The sequence below is a fragment of the Oryza brachyantha genome, chromosome 2 (assembly GCF_000231095.2).
Source record: "Oryza brachyantha chromosome 2, ObraRS2, whole genome shotgun sequence".
Taxonomy (NCBI): domain Eukaryota; kingdom Viridiplantae; phylum Streptophyta; class Magnoliopsida; order Poales; family Poaceae; genus Oryza; species Oryza brachyantha.
The window spans coordinates 19,513,575-19,531,163 of NC_023164.2; the positions used below are offsets into that span (position 1 = coordinate 19,513,575).

The 17,589-nt window shown below is 42.8% G+C and overlaps 3 protein-coding genes across 4 annotated transcripts; all 3 read right to left on the reverse strand.

Annotated features, from left to right (window-relative positions):
• Positions 1-277: 277 nt before the first annotated feature.
• LOC102701983 (cytochrome b5-like) lies at positions 278-1,074 on the reverse strand. Its single transcript, XM_006648822.3, has 3 exons — positions 845-1,074; positions 686-752; positions 278-558 (listed from the first exon to the last, which is right to left on the reverse strand). The coding sequence occupies exons 1-3, from the start codon at positions 932-934 to the stop codon at positions 296-298; spliced, it is 420 nt and encodes a 139-aa protein (XP_006648885.1). The 5' UTR covers positions 935-1,074; the 3' UTR covers positions 278-295.
• Positions 1,075-2,712: 1,638 nt separating this feature from the next.
• On the reverse strand, positions 2,713-7,978 carry LOC102702260 (metal-nicotianamine transporter YSL2). Of its 2 annotated transcripts, none has more exons than XM_015834124.2 (8): positions 7,334-7,978; positions 7,057-7,229; positions 5,251-5,348; positions 5,037-5,171; positions 4,751-4,940; positions 4,547-4,661; positions 3,515-4,471; positions 2,713-2,968 (listed from the first exon to the last, which is right to left on the reverse strand). In XM_015834124.2, exons 1-7 carry the CDS (start codon positions 7,746-7,748, stop codon positions 3,543-3,545), a joined length of 2,055 nt encoding a protein of 684 aa, XP_015689610.2. In that variant the 5' UTR covers positions 7,749-7,978; the 3' UTR covers positions 2,713-2,968; positions 3,515-3,542. The 2 variants fall into 2 exon arrangements, with proteins under 2 accessions (XP_015689610.2, XP_040376837.1); XM_040520903.1 differs by having other exon boundaries at positions 2,720-3,145.
• Positions 7,979-11,609: 3,631 nt separating this feature from the next.
• LOC102702538 (iron-phytosiderophore transporter YSL15) lies at positions 11,610-15,872 on the reverse strand. The gene is made up of 7 exons (XM_040520634.1): positions 15,473-15,872; positions 14,929-15,098; positions 13,629-13,726; positions 13,389-13,523; positions 13,050-13,239; positions 12,841-12,958; positions 11,610-12,731 (listed from the first exon to the last, which is right to left on the reverse strand). Exons 1-7 carry the CDS (start codon positions 15,870-15,872, stop codon positions 11,800-11,802), a joined length of 2,043 nt encoding a protein of 680 aa, XP_040376568.1. The 3' UTR covers positions 11,610-11,799.
• Between the last annotated feature and the right edge of the window lie 1,717 nt (positions 15,873-17,589).

The following is a 17,589-nucleotide window of genomic DNA, read 5'->3' on the forward strand; positions in this document are numbered from 1 at the left end:
AAAAACATGGGTCAGAAAAAACCTTCATCGGCAAGAATTTATTTTTTACGGAGATTACTGATACTGGTACCCTTAATTGACAGTCTCACACTCGACCTAATAGTAAAATGGAAACCACAATAGCGGCGGTTGAAGCCTTGGAGGTCAACAACACGCTGGTCGCAGCAGTAACTTCCATATTCATTTCAATATGCTGATGCTTCCAAGAACCAAGAGGACGCCGGCCTCCGCAGCAGCGCCGCCGCAGCGGGATCCACGGCGCCACCTGGCTCCCCCCCCCCCCCCCCCCCCCTAATTACTCCGTGCTGGTCTTGGCGAAGTTCTGGGCCGCGAAGGCCAGCCCGAGCAGCGCGACCGGCACGGCGAGCTGCAGCATCGTGAGCCAGGCGCCCCCGCTCGCGGCGTCCGGCTTGGTGCGCGCGTCCTCGGAGAGGACGCGGTACGCCGGCTTGGGCGGCCGCGTGGAGGCGTCAACCTCGCCGATCACGTACTGCGCCATCAGCTCCTTCGCCGTCGCCGTGTGCCCGATGTCGTTGAAATCCGCGGTCGCGTCCTTGCCTGCAGTGCAGATGCGGCGGTTATTCATCCCGCACACGGCGCCGAATCGGATCAGCTCGTGCCAAATTCCTCAAAGCATGCACGTGTCGGCGCCAGTGAGGTTAATCAGGAGCGAAGAGGGGCTCACCGGTGCACGCCAGCAGGACCTCGTCGCCGCCGGGATGCTCCTCCATGAACGGCGACACGTCGTACACCTAGAGAGATGAAAGCGAAACCAACCATGAAGCACCTGGATCGCTCGACGCGGAATCCAGTTCAGGAGGAGGACGACGACGAGACGACTAACCTTGCCGCCGATGATGAGCCAGCAATCCTTCCGGTCGTTGTGCTTGCTCACCTCCTGGAACGAGTACACCGCCTTCCCTCCGGCCGCCATCGCAGCCAAGCCTGCCTTTCTTTGGAACTGGATCACCGGAGCGACGATCTCCGCCACTTAGACAGCGATCTATCCGAGTGACGGCGGCTTTCTGGCTGCGCTGTCTGTCTATCCCACCGTTTTGCTCATCCCGTGTGCCGCCCGGCATCTTCCACTGCTGACTAATATAGGCATATGGCCAAGAGACGCAGCCACCGGTCGTGTCACGTGTTGGCGTTTCGCGGTTCTGGTGTTGACCTCGCGCCTTGTTGGCACTTGCCATCTGTCAATCTCCAACTTGGTGCCCACATGGTAAGACGTTTCGTGATTGGGAATTAGTTTTTAGGATTCTCCAAAAGCAGCTCTCATCACACACACTGGCGCTGGAGGGTAAAATCAGCGGAACTCGTTGGATTTTTTTGCGTTTTGTTTGACTGGCAAAGTTGCTCTAGCGAAAGCGTGGAATATATGTATATACTACAACAGCTACACCAGAACCATAGTCCATAGATCAACTCTAAAACCGTTCTTGAATGTTTGAACGTCATATTGTATAAAAGTTTGCTACAGCATCTTCGTTGCCGAGAGACGGACCACACGCGCCAACCCCGGCTTCCAATGGAAACAGGTGAAAAAGGCGACCATAGGTCTCCATCTGGTCCAAGGTGCTTTCACGGACAAAACACAGCACTTCGAATGAGGCACCATATCTTGTGAGTAGCGATTCGATCGAGCGAAGGCAACGTGCCAATGTCACGGTCGTCCACCTTGGAATTGATTAACAGAGCGTGGTACGCAACGCAGTACGCACCGGCGAAATGATTAGGCAAACGCCAAGAGTTCCCAGGAAATGGACACGAATTTCCCTCGTCTTCACTTTACCGCCGATCTGAATCTGATCGAGGTGCACCGTGCAAGGCGCAACGAAACCAGCGGCGACATGTAGGCGCCAACCTGTGGGCGGGAGGCGGGACTGGAGCGGAGGATCGACTTGACTCGGGTAGTCTAGTCCCTCCCACCAGCGTCAGTCAGCGCGCGTTTGGTACGGCAAGCCGCGCGCGCGCGCGGTCGGCGCCACGGAAGCGAAGCGAGCGGCGTTCTCTGGCTGGGCCAGGAGTCGCAGGCGGGCGTGCGCCACCGTCAAGCCCCTCTCGTTGCGCACGCTAGGTAGGTCGGTCGTGCACTCGTGCTGCTGGGTATGCGAGGATGTGAACCCATAGTCGGAGACAGACCGTAGTCCCAAAACCCAAAGTGGGTATGCGATCGATTTTGTATCCAGTATAAATATTTCTATGTTGATTTTTATTATTTCAATTATTCCAATGGTTTTAGAGACAATCAGATGCTCAGAAATAGAGATCCGATCCATTCAAAATTCAAAAATTTATCACTAAGTGACTAAAAAAATATTTTTTGGCTGAGCTATAAGAAAATATTTTGATATCTCTTGGTCCATGCTAAACAAGTTAGAAGTACTTGTATATTAGAAGGGATGCTAAACAAGTTAGAAGTACTTGTATATTAGAAGGGAGGTAGCATGTAGTTAATATGCCAAGAATCGTCGTATCAGGGTCACGATCAGAGATACCAAATAGAAAACTATTCGCAAGCAGTATCTTTGAATTTTATGAAAACCATAGGTAAACCGACAAAAGTTAAATTGAAAAACCGAGCGATCGATTTATGTTATCAATCTCATATAGATTTTTCAAAATTCAAATCAGTTTTCATCGGTTTTGTAAACTCTACCAGGTATATCAAATATCTACATGCATGGTTTTTGGCTCTCCTGTTAAAAATTCAGCCTAATAAACGTCATATGACGGAACGAAATCCTCTGCAGTACTGCATGCTGACATGTGAAACCACACTATTGTTGGACAGAGTTGTAGTACTCTACCTGTCTAAGAAAAGCATACTAAAATATGTAAACACAGGAGGTTGGGCAGCAGTACTCTATACGATGACAAACGTTGTTCATATTTATCCATCAAAATGTTGAAGAACTACACACAATACACAACCGATAACAGCAGTCTGGAGAACCACCTCCCTCTGGAAATACAGAGAAAAAAATGATTTTCAAGACACCAACAGATAACCTACAAAATGGTGTCTCCTTAATACTTTCTGAACTTCTGCGTATCCATCTATCCAAAATGGCGTGAAACTATTGTAATAATTGATTCTTGCTCTGTGCATCCTAAATACATGGGCCGGCTTATCCATTATCTGAAAAACAAATAACCTCCGACAAGCACTATCCAAATAAAGGAAGAATACAGTAACATAACAGCATTAGCATGCCAAAAAAGATTATTTTAGTCATCTCAGCGATTATAACATGCAGCCTCATCGTTTTGCTTTTGATAAGCAAAAGTGAAACCACTTATCAATGATTAAAATATAATTTATGCTTAAACTTTTATACACATATTCTTATAGCAATCTAAAAGCAAAAGCGAAAAAATAAACAATGGAAAATTTCTAAAATAAACTCCAAATTTAAGATCTAAAATAAACTCTAAATTTAAGATCTAAAATTCAAATTCTGGCTTATAAATATAAGCATAGGTGGAAATAGGAGGGACGTGTACTCACCATGAAGGTCCAGGAAACAACTGTTTTCCTAGCTTCTGGGCGTGAACTTCATGCAGATTGGTGGCTTAATCTTAGCAAGAGAAAGCAGGGAAGAAGGGAACGTCCATATACCGTCTCCACATATAAAACCAGATGCAACTGCTGGCACTAGCAACCCAGCCTCCTTGCTGTTGATCTTGTGCCACGCAAAGACTATCAAGCTTCCCACAGACATGTCGATAGCAAAGTTTGCACCAACAAGGAATGGCACAGCCATTGCCATTGGCAGGGGCACATAATCCCTGTACTTGCGTGGCAAGAAGTCCCTCATAAGATTGATGAGCACAGAAAATGCAAAGAAGCCAGAAGACAGCTCAAGACAATGCTTTGGTAGTGCAGAAAAGCCCTCGACACCAAGAATAGCCATGTTCCGAAATATCAGGGCATATGGAGCCTTCCAGTATCCATCAGGATTCCCAATATCAAATGATTTGTAGAAGAGCAAGAAAGTGAGTGGAGCGATTATGCAGCCCATGGCTGTACCAATGGCCTGCCCAACAAGCATGGATCTTGGTGATGTTAATGTCAGATGACCCGTCTTGAAGTCGTGCATCAAATCAGCAGAAACTTGTACTAGCTGCTTCACTACCCCACAACCAACGAGACCGGCAATGACACCGTTGTCCTTCCCTCCCCATGCTGCAAAGATGAAGAGAGCAATCTTGCCATAATTGTAGCTCATGTTCATGTCAGTGAGACCAGTTCCATAGGCATTGGAAAACCCCAGCACAGGAGCAAGTACATAGGCCACAACAACATAGTACCACTTAACCTGTCGGAAAAGTACGGGTATGGCAATTATCGCAATGATGCTCAATAAGGCATATCCAGCATACGCTAGCCAGTTTGGAATGTAGTCTTTATTGAAGAACTCATCACGATGCATATCATCAATTACAAATGTATCCTCATTTGTCGCTGCAATTCACCCAGCTTCAGCTACCTTGGTGATAAAAAGGGGGAGAAAACATGGAAATTGCAGAGCTTGCTTACCTTTCTTAACATGTCTGCGATTGGACTGTTCATGCAGGTTCTTGGCAGTGATACCTGTTACTTTTATGAAGTGGTAAAGGCCATCCCCCATGATCAAAGCTACACACATGAAGGACTGACAAGGAGAAAATTAGAGATACTATAAAATGTAAATTATGGATCCACGTCAGACTATTTTCAAAATAATTAAATTGTATGGCAGACCTTGTATCCAAACAAGCTTAACATGCTGCTTTCTGGTACATTACCAGGATACCAGTTACCCTTTTGTTTACTGATCAGTGGCCACATTATCCCCCAAGAAAGTATTGCGCCAAAGAGGGCGGAGAGGTTTACAAGGTGTGAGCAGATCATCCCCGCACCAACATATGTGAGACTAAAATCAAAATAGAAGCTGCACCCAAAAAAACTTGATAGTTAGGAGAACCTGGCTGCCTGATGAATACGCATGAAGTAGGAGTACAAAAAGTGGGTGGCCAATAGTGAATACGTTTGTTTCCAAGCCTTTAGACCAAAGGTAGGGAACTGAAGAAACCCACAACTCTCTCCACCAGTGTAGAACCACTGAAAGAAGCTCCATAGGAGGCTCATCCCAAAGCAATTCAGAAATCCGCGGACTTGCTTCCTGACATGACAATTACATTCAATAATGCATACCACGAATTGTGACGATGTATTTAGTACAAGTGAGACAAGGAACATACTTTGCATTGTTTTCTCCTTGGGGGGTATGGAATCCGTTTATAAGAACAGCGGTTGCAGTCCCACTTGGATAGGTTAACTTATAATCAATGATCAAAGCCTGAAAATGACATGCAAATCATCAGGTGGTACAGGCAAATGAAAAGAAAATTTGCTCTATCTTCAGACTACAAATTGTAATAAAAATGTTTTAGATTTAAGAGAGTTCTTTTAAGGTGCTCCATCTTACCAGAACCATGACAAATCCTAGCCATTCAATTTTGATAGTTTCTTTTGAAAAAATTATTTTCTTTCCAACCAACAAAGGAAAGTACCAATGTACATTGTTCTTATGCATAATCCAAGAAGAATATATAACACACATGTAATCAATTAATAACCAATTTTTTTATGTTTGTTTAAAACTAAACATGAAACACATAGTATTCAAAATAAATATTGTGTATAAATTATATTTTGAGTAGTAATTAAAACAAAAAATATATATTGAAGTCATATGCTGTCGCTATGTAATAGACATTACATGCATTTTAAAGTAAATTATTTTGAACATTTTAAATTGAAGACAGACAATATAAAAATCCATCATAGTGCATATAAAATTGTATTCAAAATCAGGAAAATTAGTTATCAAAATCGTTAGTTTAATTAACTGTATTTATTTTGCACTATACTTTGAAATTCATAATATTAAACAAGTAAACTTCATTTATTCCTCATCAGAAGACAATAATTGGCTTTAATTGTCATTCAATGGCAATAAATAATTCTTACCACCTAAGGTAATTGTTAGCCATTGGATCAATGTTGAATGGAGGGTCCATATTAGCTTAAGTGTACTGAGAAAAGATCTGATTTAAGAAGAGTAAGAAGGCAATTCTTGCATACAGTTGTCCAGTTTAGTCTGATTTTTTTTTTGTCTTTAAAAAAATCATTTCATTTTAGCACTTAAGTCAATTTGTTGGTTGAGAAAATGTACACCCTCGTCTTTTCGCTTTTTCTTATGCCTATAAGCTCAATTTTAAATTTTCAATCTTAAATTTGAAGTTGATTTTGAGTTTTTTTCATCGCACTTTATTTTCTAGCATTTACTTTTAGATCACTAAGAACACGTATATAAAAGTTTTGTTCACAAATTATTTTTTGTTTGCAAATATGGGTTTGACTTTTCCCTGAAAAAAAACCAAAAAAATCACCCTCGTAGTGTCGCGTACCAATATTAGTATGTGTACTATGTATAACTCCCAACTGGTGCTGAACCATGGAGGGTTAGCTGGGGTTCCATGCCATGCACACGGTGTGCAAAGTTATGAGACTGAACAAGTAATTTTGGTTAAAGGTAGCAAGATAAAGCAGGTCCAGACTCCAGACACCTAATAAAGTAAAACAGGTAGTGGGAGACTGATGTTGGGCAGCTTCCTAGTCTTCCCTGAAAACATGATAGCTGATATCTTGACTCCTGAGATCAGACACATTTACAAATGTAACAGCAGCTTGTTTACATAAAAAGAAAAACAACCTTAAAAGTAAAGCGGGACTACAAACTAGCAGTGTTTGGTAATATCATAACAAAACTAAGAAACAACTGAACTACATAGAAAAATCAGAAACAAAACTGAGGAAAAAAAAATCATTTCACTGATAGATAACAAATCCCAACAATTTAACGAACATAACAGCACTAGCAGTAAGCCACTAACACCGGAAAGTCCTGAACTTTCAGGGATATAGGTTTAATCCGCAGAATGTTAAGTACCAACAAAACAAATTTTGTGGGCAAAAAACAAAATTATGGGCAAATAACGCACCTTTCTGAGCGGAAGCAAGTTAAGGAGGCCAACGAAGCTTATCGCAAATAGGAATCCGGTCATCCACCCAACCCCGGGCTCCTTGTAGCTCGCCGTTGAGTTGCCCGGCGTGCTCACTCCGGCCAACTCGTACGTCTTCTTGTTCAGAGCCAGCAGCGACGACCCGAACCCACCTGGGCCAAGGCAATCCCCCTTTTATATACAGCCACCAGCCAGAGAAACAAAATCAAGAACGACTCAGCCAAGAAATGGAAAAGATGTAGTGGGCGCGGCGCACCGCCGAATCCCATGGTGTAGCAGGCGACGGCGCAGGTCTGGACGACGGTGTTCTCCTGGCGTGTGAAGGGGCGCCGGGACGCGGCGCCCCGACCGCCGCCGGTGAGGAGGCCTGGCGCGCGCGTCCACCCACGGAGCGCGAGGAAGGCGAGCAGCGCGGCGGAGACGTTGAGCGTGGGGATGATCCCCGTGGTGAGCGCCAGCTTCATGATGATGACGGTGTAGACGAAGCCGATGAGCAGCGCCGCCACCAGCCCCCGCGCCGTCACCTGCTCCCACCACGGCGGCACCCGAGCGCGCTCCTCCCGCCGCACCCGCTCGGCCTCGGCGCCGGCAGCGTGGTCCGACTCCACGTCGTCGCCGGCGTCGCACTTCTCTATCTCGGGGGCTGCCCCCCGCACGGGAGCGACTTCCATGGAAGGAGATGGCGGCGCCAGCTTAAGCCGCCGGCCCGGCCCGGCGCCGCTTCTCCTCCGCTCTCTACAACGAGAGAAAAAAAAAAAAGAGTATTGGTTGCGCCGTCGCGCAAACCAAGGAGGCTAATCAATTCACCGGACGCGGCCAAACGTCCAGGAACACGACGACAACGCAAAAGCCGATACGCCAAATTGCCATTGCCACCTCTACGATCGTTTATTACTGCCTCCAAATCAAAAGCGGCCATGGAAGTATCTGCCGCAGACTTGTGTGCAGTGAGGCGATGAGGAGGAGACGACGCGATCACGTGAAGGATTGGATTGGGAAGGCGGTGTTACAATCAAATCAGCTCGACGCGATAATGCAAATGGTTAGAGACTTAGGCCTGTTTATTTCAGCTTAAGATTATTATAATCTAAATTATTGGATCAATTATTATAAGCTATATTTTTATAATCTGTAGTATAATAAGTTGTGAGTTGTTTCTTTCCTAGATTATTAGAGCCTAGATTATTGAGTTTACAAGTCTAAATAGGAAGTGGGATGTTATGGTGGATAATTTTCTATCCAATAAACTAAAAAAGCTCACCTAAATGAGCTTTACCAGATTATAATAATTTGGACTCTAGATTAAAATAAGCATTGTCTGTTTCTTTCAGCTTACCCTCAATAATCTGGATTATAATAATCCCAAGAAAAAAAAAAGACCTTAGAGGTGAGTATTGCTTTCAGCCACGTGATTAAGTGCCATCCTGTTTGTTTGTATCGTTGAGTTTGTTGGTATTGGTCAAGTGCCATAAAAATAAAAATGAAGGAAAAATTGTAAAGCTGCCTTTATAATTTTGCTAAAATAAAACTATCTTATTGGGTATTGACAATCTGCTTCGTTTAAGAAAGTCTAAAGTGTCACGTAGGCAGTAGGCTCAGACTATTTATCCAAAAGGTTCTTTTATAGTGCATTAATACGTGTAGCTTTAATTGATAGACTCACATCTTAGTCCGTGTATTTTGTTAATCTATATAGAATCCAAACTTTTACACTAAACACCTAAATCACTAAGAACACATATTAAATTTTGTTTATAAATAATTTTTTATTTACAAGCTGAACGATCATCCCCTTGCTAGCTGTTCGTTATAACACTGTAGCATTCTACCTCATCTATTTTTGTGAATCGGTCCATTAGAAATAGTATTACTAGCAGAAAAGAACGAAATTGTGTGTGACACCATCTCGTTTGCCCTTGCATGAGAAACATAACCGCAAAGACTCTCTGCCGTTCGGCGCTATAAGCGATTGGTGATACGCAAAAAAAAGTTACTCCGTAGTAGAGAACAAAATAGGAGCCGCGGTTCTGTTATATATGCAGCCGAATAAGCACCGAATTTGACGTACGTCTCCTCTTCAGAGACCATGGACGTACCTGAAGAAGCCAAGAAGGCCAGCCGAGGATGGCTGCCGTGTTCTGGTATCTTGCAGTGCCCGTCAGAACTAGAATCACGACAAGAAGCTGCATAGGATTATAACAAGCTGATCCTGAATATATATGCTAGAGGAACTCACGAACTTAATTGATCAGTTGATCCCTGAATTTGATTGCGAAACCTTCAGAGTTTCAGGCATGGAGCCTACTGTGAGACCTTTGTGTTGGCGTTTGGATGGGCCTAGGCCGAAAGCTGGTCGGGATTGATGAGTCCCACACAAACCAGGCCTGTTTGATAAAATCGTTAAGATCTCTGTTAGCCGCGTCGCCGGCGGCGGCGAAGGCGGTGTAGAGGCGGTACTCGACGGTGGGCATGGCGGCAGCGAGGGGCACCACAGTGGCCACCGGGAGCTTCTCGTTGCTCCCCTCCTCTTACTCTCTCCCTCGCCTCTTTCTCTGCATGTCTTCTATGGCCACAGAGAGAGGGGCATCAGGCAGTAGCGGAGGGAGGAGACCGGTAGGGTTCATGGTCTTTCCTAACATGCAAATTTTCCTCAATAACCATGTTATGAGAAATTTCGATCTATGGCACAGAAATCAGGCCAGTACCAAAAAATAGCACATAAAATTTGTGTTTTAGACTGGTAGCACACACCATTTATTTCTCTTTGATCCATAGCACTTCCATCACAGTTGCCATGTGGGCTGTGTGTCAAGCTGTGAGTAGAGACGCAAAAGGACGGGTTTACCCTTAGTCCTCTCTCAATTCAAGCTTGACTTATTGGGCTGGATGGTGCTAGAACATCACTAGGTGGATTAACTGAGCAATGTGGTACTTCAACACAGCTGCATCATTTTTCCAATCAATCAATCTAATCTCTCTCTTCTCTTTGTATTTTTTTCTTCAAATCATCAACGAGGTGTGATTAGCGGGGGAGGTTAATGATGGGCGACGTACATTGGGGCCGCTGTGGCCATCGAACACAGTGAACAAGTGCATCGGGGAGCCGTCGGTCCAAGCGCAGAAGGACGAGCGGAGCGAGGCGGCGTCCTGCATGTCACACATCCACGCAGACAGCGAACGCCACGGGCCACACCGCGGCGGCCGCCTGCGACGGCAGCAGCAGCGGAAGCCGCGGCATGGCGGCGGCCGACGATGAGCACCCCTCCCAGCGGCGGTCCGACGATCCTCCCTTGGAAAGCAACGGCGGCGGTGAGGAAGAAGGAAGAGAAAATGGAAACTTCTTCGCACTGGCGGCAAGTTATGCCTCTCACTCGTTCTTCATCTTTGTTCTAGGTTTGTTTAGAGAGGTGGGGGCGTGGCAAAATTGGATATATGGGCAGACATACGTTAAAGCCGAGCAGAGATAATTTGGTATGAGTTGCCACCGTCAGCTCTAGATGAGACGGAAATGCTATGGATAGAAGAAAAATAAGGACCTGTGCTACCAGTCAAAAGCGGAAGTTTTCTATGCTATTTTTTGGTACCGGCCTGATATCTATGCTACAGGTCGAAATTTCTCGTTTTTTATTGCCAAAAAAATGATATGATATTTCTATATTATATGGGTTAACTTGACAAACTTGTAGATTCATTGTATAAGCTATATTACTATGTGCACTAATTTAATAAGACCCTAATGATTCATTGAGTTCATTCAAAATTCAAAATTGACAAGTGTGTTTGGTAACTTCAAAATTCTAATATGATAATTCTGATATGCATTTTAGTTTCTTTGCATTTTAAATGTCCTAAATATATTGTATTTTGTTAGTACTTTCTTTTAATATGATAATATGGGTATAAAAAATTGTATTTTTGCTCGCTTTTTTAGCATCTCTTACATTTTTTTCTCTGGCTCTACACCTGGCACCAAGTGATGGCGGGCAAGGCCCCTGCTCTCTGCGGCGCTACCATGCGGTGCTACCAAGTGATGGTAGTCTTTATTCGTCAACTCCAACTCCAGATCCAGTGTCTACTCAATGTGCGCATAGCGTCCAGTCTTCTATGACTGACTTACATCTGGATCCAATAAAGTTAACATGTCATGTAGGATGTCACATTAGCTAAAACCGACGTTCAAACCACCGATGAACTTGGTTTGCACAGTTTATAGACTTTGGAGGAACACAACGTACTTGTTTTTGTGGTCAGGGATGTGAATAAAACTCAACTCCTAGTTGAGGGATCTAAAGTGGACCTTTTCATTTTGAGCCCATACATAGAGTTTGTTGGGATTGTTGAGGCCTACACAGACCAGGCCTATTTGACAAACTCATAAGAACAAGGGTGGATACAGCGTGGGGCTATAGAGAATTCAGTCCCTCTACACGCTAGATCCCCATGTAAAATAGGAGAGATGTGAGGGGAAGAAGAAGAGATAGGCTAGAGTAAGAAAAAGGTAACCAACCCCTCACCCTTTGCATCTTTTGATCTGCTAAATATAGAACCTAATGTATTAATTCAAGCTTTAGCCATAATTACAACTTTACAATGAAACAAAAGCGTGAATTGGATATGGACACCAACTACCAGAAGTAGAAGTCATTACAAGGAAGAACACATTTACAATTAATCATCACCGTTTATTTTCTGCAATCCTCCATCCATGAAACACCCTACCCTCTAGCTCCCGGGTGTAAACTTCATGCAGATCGGTGGCTTAATCTTGGCTAGAGCAAGTATAGAAGAAGGGAACGTCCATATGCCATCCCCACACATCAGCCCAGATGCAACAGCAGGCACCATGAAGGCGGCCTCCTTCTTGTTCATCTTGTTCCAAACAAACACCACCAGGCTCCCAACACACATGTCAATGGCAAAGCTCGCTCCTACAAGGAATGGCACCGCCATTGCCGTCGGCAACGGCACGAAGTTCTTGTACTTCGCCGGCAAGGCATCTCTCACCGCGTTTGTCAACACTGCAAATGCGAAGAACCCAATGGAGAGTGAAAGGCAATGCTTCGGCAACGCCGAGATGCCCTCTATCCCAAGGATTGCCATGTTACGGTATATCAGTGCATACGGCGCCTTCCAGTAGCCATCAGGATTTCCAATGTCAAATGCCCTGTAGAACAGCATGAATGTCAGCGGTGCGATGAAGCAGCCCATGCCTGTCCCGATGAGCTCTGCCACGAGCATGGATCTTGGCGATGTCAGAGTGAGATGGCCCGTCTTCAGATCATGCATCAGGTCAGCAGAGACGAGCACCAGCTGCTTCACCAGGGTACCGGCCACAAGGCCGGCTACGACGCCATTGTCCTTGCCGGACCAAGCTGCAAAGACGAAGAGAGCGATCTTGCCGTAGTTGTACCCCATGTTGATGTCGGTGAGCCCTGTTCCATACGAGTTGGCGAATCCCAGCACCGGACCGAGCGCGTAGGCTATGATCACGTAGTACCACTTGACTTGTCGAAACATTATCGGTATGGCGATTACCGCGATGATGCTTAGCAAGACATAGCCGCTGTATGCTATCCAAGAAGGAACGGTGCCCCTCTTGAATACTTCGTCACGTTGTAGTTCATCAAGCGAAACCATATCGCCGTCTTCTGATCCTGCAGTTCATGTAGCCATCATCAACAACTTCAATTACATCATAAGGTGATAACAAGACTGTGAAAGGCGCTCCATGTGTTTGAATTTGCAAATGGTTTTATTTCTCACCTGTGTTTCTAACACGTTTGCGGTTTAATCGGTTATGTAAGCTCTTAGCAGTGATACCGGTGACTTTAACAAAATGGTACAAGCCATCCCCCATGATCAGAGCAATGCATAAAAATGACTGCAAAAGTAACAGTTTACATCAGTAATTTAAATGTCTGTAAATAGTACTAGTATCTGCTTTGCATTTAGCACTGGAGAAATTAAGAGACCTTGTAACCATACAAGCTTGTCATTCTGCTTTCAGGTATATTTGCAGGGTACCAGTCCCCCTTATGCTTGCTGATAAGTGGCCACATTATTCCCCATGAAATAATCGCGCCAACAAGGGTAGAGAGGTTCACAAGGTGTGAGCAAATCATCCCCGCACCAACATATGTGAGGCTAAAGTCAAAGAAGAATCTGATATCCAAACAGATTAATTCAAACTTAGAAAATTTGTCTATATATATATATATATATATATATATATATATATATATATATATATATTGTACAATTTATACAAATCTATGATCGACGAACAAGTAGGAAAGTACTGTAGTTCTTACGATTGCTTCCAGGCTTTCAGACCAAAAGTAGGGAACTGAACAAATCCACACACGTTGCCTCCTGTGTAGAACCACTGGAAGAAGCTCCAAAAGAAGCTAAGCCCAAAATATTTTAGAAATCCATGGAGTTGCAATCTGTCATTGAATGCAGAATTAGTTCATTGAGGGTCAACAGCTAATGACACTTTGCTCAATCAATTTGGCAACAATAATGTAATGAGCATAAGTGAACATATATACTTTGCATTCTTATCTCCTTGAGCGGTGTGGAACCCGTTGATAAGAACAGCTGTTGCAGTCCCACTTGGATAAGTTAATTTGTAGTCTATGACCAAAGCCTGTAAGCATTTAGTAACAATTGATTAGTAGGAATAGATAATTGAGGGCCATTTCAACTTAGAATTGTATTTTTGTCGCATCGCCACCTACTACTCTGCCAAAAAAAAAAAGCATTTATGAGATTTCTAGGTTGAACGTTTAACCATCCGTCTTATTTAAAAAAATTATAAAAAAATTAAAAAATAATCACACGTAAATTACTATTTATATTTTATCATGTAATAGCAATAAAAATATTAATTTTAAAAATTCAAATAAGACGAAGAGTCAAAAATTCTATCCAAAAACTTAGAAATTCGTTTATTTTTGGGACGGAGGTTATATAGCATGCTACTCACTTCATATTTTTATCCCTTCATATTTTTATGTATGACACCATTAACTTTTAGAATCACGTTTGACTATTCATCTTATTCAAAATTTGTATTCAAATATGCAAAATTATAATGCATAATTAAAGTTTCTATAATAATAAATCATATTATAATAAAATAATTAATAATTATATATTTTTTTAAATAAGACGAATGGTTAAATGTGAACCTAAAAGTCAACGGCGTTATATTAAAAAAATATGGAGGGAGTACTATAGTCCATGAATATTTTCTGGGATTTTTTTTTCGCATTGCTGCCAAGTACCAGCTGCATCGTGGATTGTTTTCTTTCTTCCATAGGTGTTTTATAGTTGATTGTCTTTTCTTACTAAGTTTATGATAGCTCTGTCATTGTCAACCAACTTGCTTTATAAATGAACCCCCTCCATTTTAATTGTACTTATTTTTTATTTGATGTTCTTGACTTTTAGATACGTTTGACTCTTCGTTTTATTCAAAAAATTTATCCAAATATACAAAATTATAAGTCATCTTTAAAGTTTATTGAGTAATAAATCAAATCATAACAAAATAATCAACAATTATATAATTTTCTAAATAAGATAAATGATCAAATGTAACTTCAAAAGTAAATGACGTCAAATAAATTAAAAAACGCAGGGAGTATATCATTATTGGTTTTATGCATTAGAGTTTGACCATTTGTTTTATTTAAAAGATTAATACAAATATAAAATATAAATATGTGTAATGTATATTTGATACTACAAGGCGTAACAAAATATATGATACTTACACAGTTTTTTTTTAATAAAACGGATGGACAAACAGGACCAAATTTAGGGAAGAATGCAGAAGAGGCTCACCTTCCTGAGTGGAATCAAGCTGAGGTTACCCGCGAAGCTAATCGCCAGGAGGAATCCCACCATCCAGCCAATCCCAGGCTCCTTGTAGCTCCCCGGCACATTGCCCGGCGAGTTCCCGGCCAGCTCGTACGTCCTCTTGTTCAGACCCAGTAACGTCGATCCGAACCCACCTGCACGAACCAACTCACGCCTATCAATCAAGAACCGGCAACACAAAGCACAAACAAAAAAAAAATCAAATTCGTTTAAATTCAGCTCAAATCTGTTTGCGTCGCGAATTATAAAACCATGCGTCAACATGCGTTCTTTTGTGCAGATGAACATAAAAATTGAAAATTTTTAGTTTTATTATGGTCATTTAATAATATAAACAATATAATTAACTAATATAAAGCTGAAAATCTATTTTAAAAATATGAGATAGTAAACTTCTATATAAAATTAAAAAAACACGATCTAGAAAACATGCTGAAAAAAGCTGACAGAAATCTCAGCCGGCGAACGCAGTGTTCAAACAACAGAGGCTACGGTAAGAGCGACGAACCGCCGAAGGCGATGGTGTAGCAGGCGACGGCGCAGGTCTGGACGACGGTGTTCTCCTGCCGGGTGAAGGGCCGCGGCGAGAAGCCGAGGCGCTCCAGCGCGCGCGTCCAGCCGCGGAGCGTGAGGAAGGCGAGCAGCGCGGCGGAGATGTTGAGCGTGGGCACCAGCCCCGTGGTGAGCGCGATCTTCATCACGATGACGCTGAACACGAACCCGATCAGCGCCGCCGCCACCACCCCCCGCGCCGTCACCTGCTCCCGCCACGGCTGCAGCCGCTCCGGCTCCCGCGCCGGGTCCGCCTCCGCGTCCTCTGCGCCCGCCTCGTGGTGGTCGTGGCGGCGGCTGCTCCCGCCGACGATCTCGGGCGCCACCCGCGTGCGGTCCGCCTCCGCGCGCTCCATGGCGTTGGCGTCGACCGTACCGCTGCACCACGAAAGCCAAGAAAACACGAATTCTCCCCGCTTCAGCGAGATCAAACTCTGACGAGCATTTTGGGCCAAACGGTAGGATGCTTCACCTCAGCGATTCAGTGAAAAACAATTTGAGCTCGATCAACGTGAGCTCCGCAGCTTGCAACCTCGCGACGTTTCAGTGGTGCTAGCTGTCGTCGATGTCATGCATTTATACACGATCTCTGGGAAAAAGTCCACGATATCGTTTAGTTTTTATGGGTCCAATTTGTCCAAAAGAATTTGCCGGGTTGTTTCTCTTGTGTTGAACTAGTTTTGCTTCTTTTATAAATGGTTTGATCAAATGCTGCTGCAAACACAATCGGCAACACTATGACGACAAGACATAACGGCTTATTGGCGAAAAACACAATTTATGGTTAACTATTATATTTTATTTTTAGTGATTCTGAAGTCAATGCTAGAAAAAGGGATATGATAAAAATCTCTAAAATTAATTATTGCTTTAAAAAAAATTTAAATCTAGCAGTGGCATATAAACTTAAAGGCAAACTATGGTTGTTCGTTTCCCCAAAATCTTGTCGTCGTATTGGATATCCGAGTTTTAATCCTACTTGCGGTTCGATTTGACCGAGCACCACCTGTCTAGTCTATAAACTTTATATTCGTGCATACAGTATGTCGCTATATATTACGTAATCAGTGGCGGCGCTTTTCTTGCCGTCATATCATCGATGTGGAATTCACTTCGAAGGTGCCATGTACTCATGATTTTATTGAATCTGAAGATAATGATATGTACCGGGAAAAAACAAGCTCATTAATAGTACTGCAAAGTGCAAAATCAGACGTGGCTACATTGTGTTAGTGTTAGTTCTTGTTTTTCTTATAATAAATTTCATACCTGAACAAATAATAATAATAATAAATTTCATAAAACTATACATATTTTAACCAAATTATCGCAAAAATATAGATTTAAAGTTGTGTAGCACAAAACTACAGGTTTGGCACTAAATTTCTCGGGAAATGTATCGTCTTATATTATAAAACTACAAAAGGCTACAGGTTTTAGAGTTCCACTATTATCTTTTTAAGTTATAAAACTTATAGCTTTACAATAAAATTGACGTAAAATATGTAGTTGTATGATAGAATAACTTACATATGTTGTCTTGTGAAAAAAAGTTAACTATATAATTTTTTTATAAAATTTACTTTTTTCTTAAGAGCTAGATCTAAAATGGAACTATAATTATTAAACCACATCAGCAATTTCGACTTATTACATGTCCTGTTTTCAATGGCCAGAGAAATCCATCGAAGCAATAGATAAATTAAGACGTGCTTTTCTTTGGAAAGGTGACAAAACGATAGATTGAGGACACTATCTAGTGCCTTACAAAATAATGTTACTACAAAAACAACAAGGAGGCCTTGGCATTAAGGATGAGAGCCCACAAGGACACGACACAGTCCTCCTGAAAATGGGAAGCAAATTACTAGATGAACCTATATGCATTTGGTTCAGAGAACAACATATGCAAAATAGCTTACGAGTCACCCAAGACGAATGCCAGTCCTACCTGGAAGCACATCCTCATGTGCGGTTTCAGTTTTAGTTTTCACTTTTCATATTTCAGTTTCATTTCCTCCTTTGTGCATTCCCTCTCTACCTCTTTTGTTTCCCTTCTGTTCCTCTTACTGT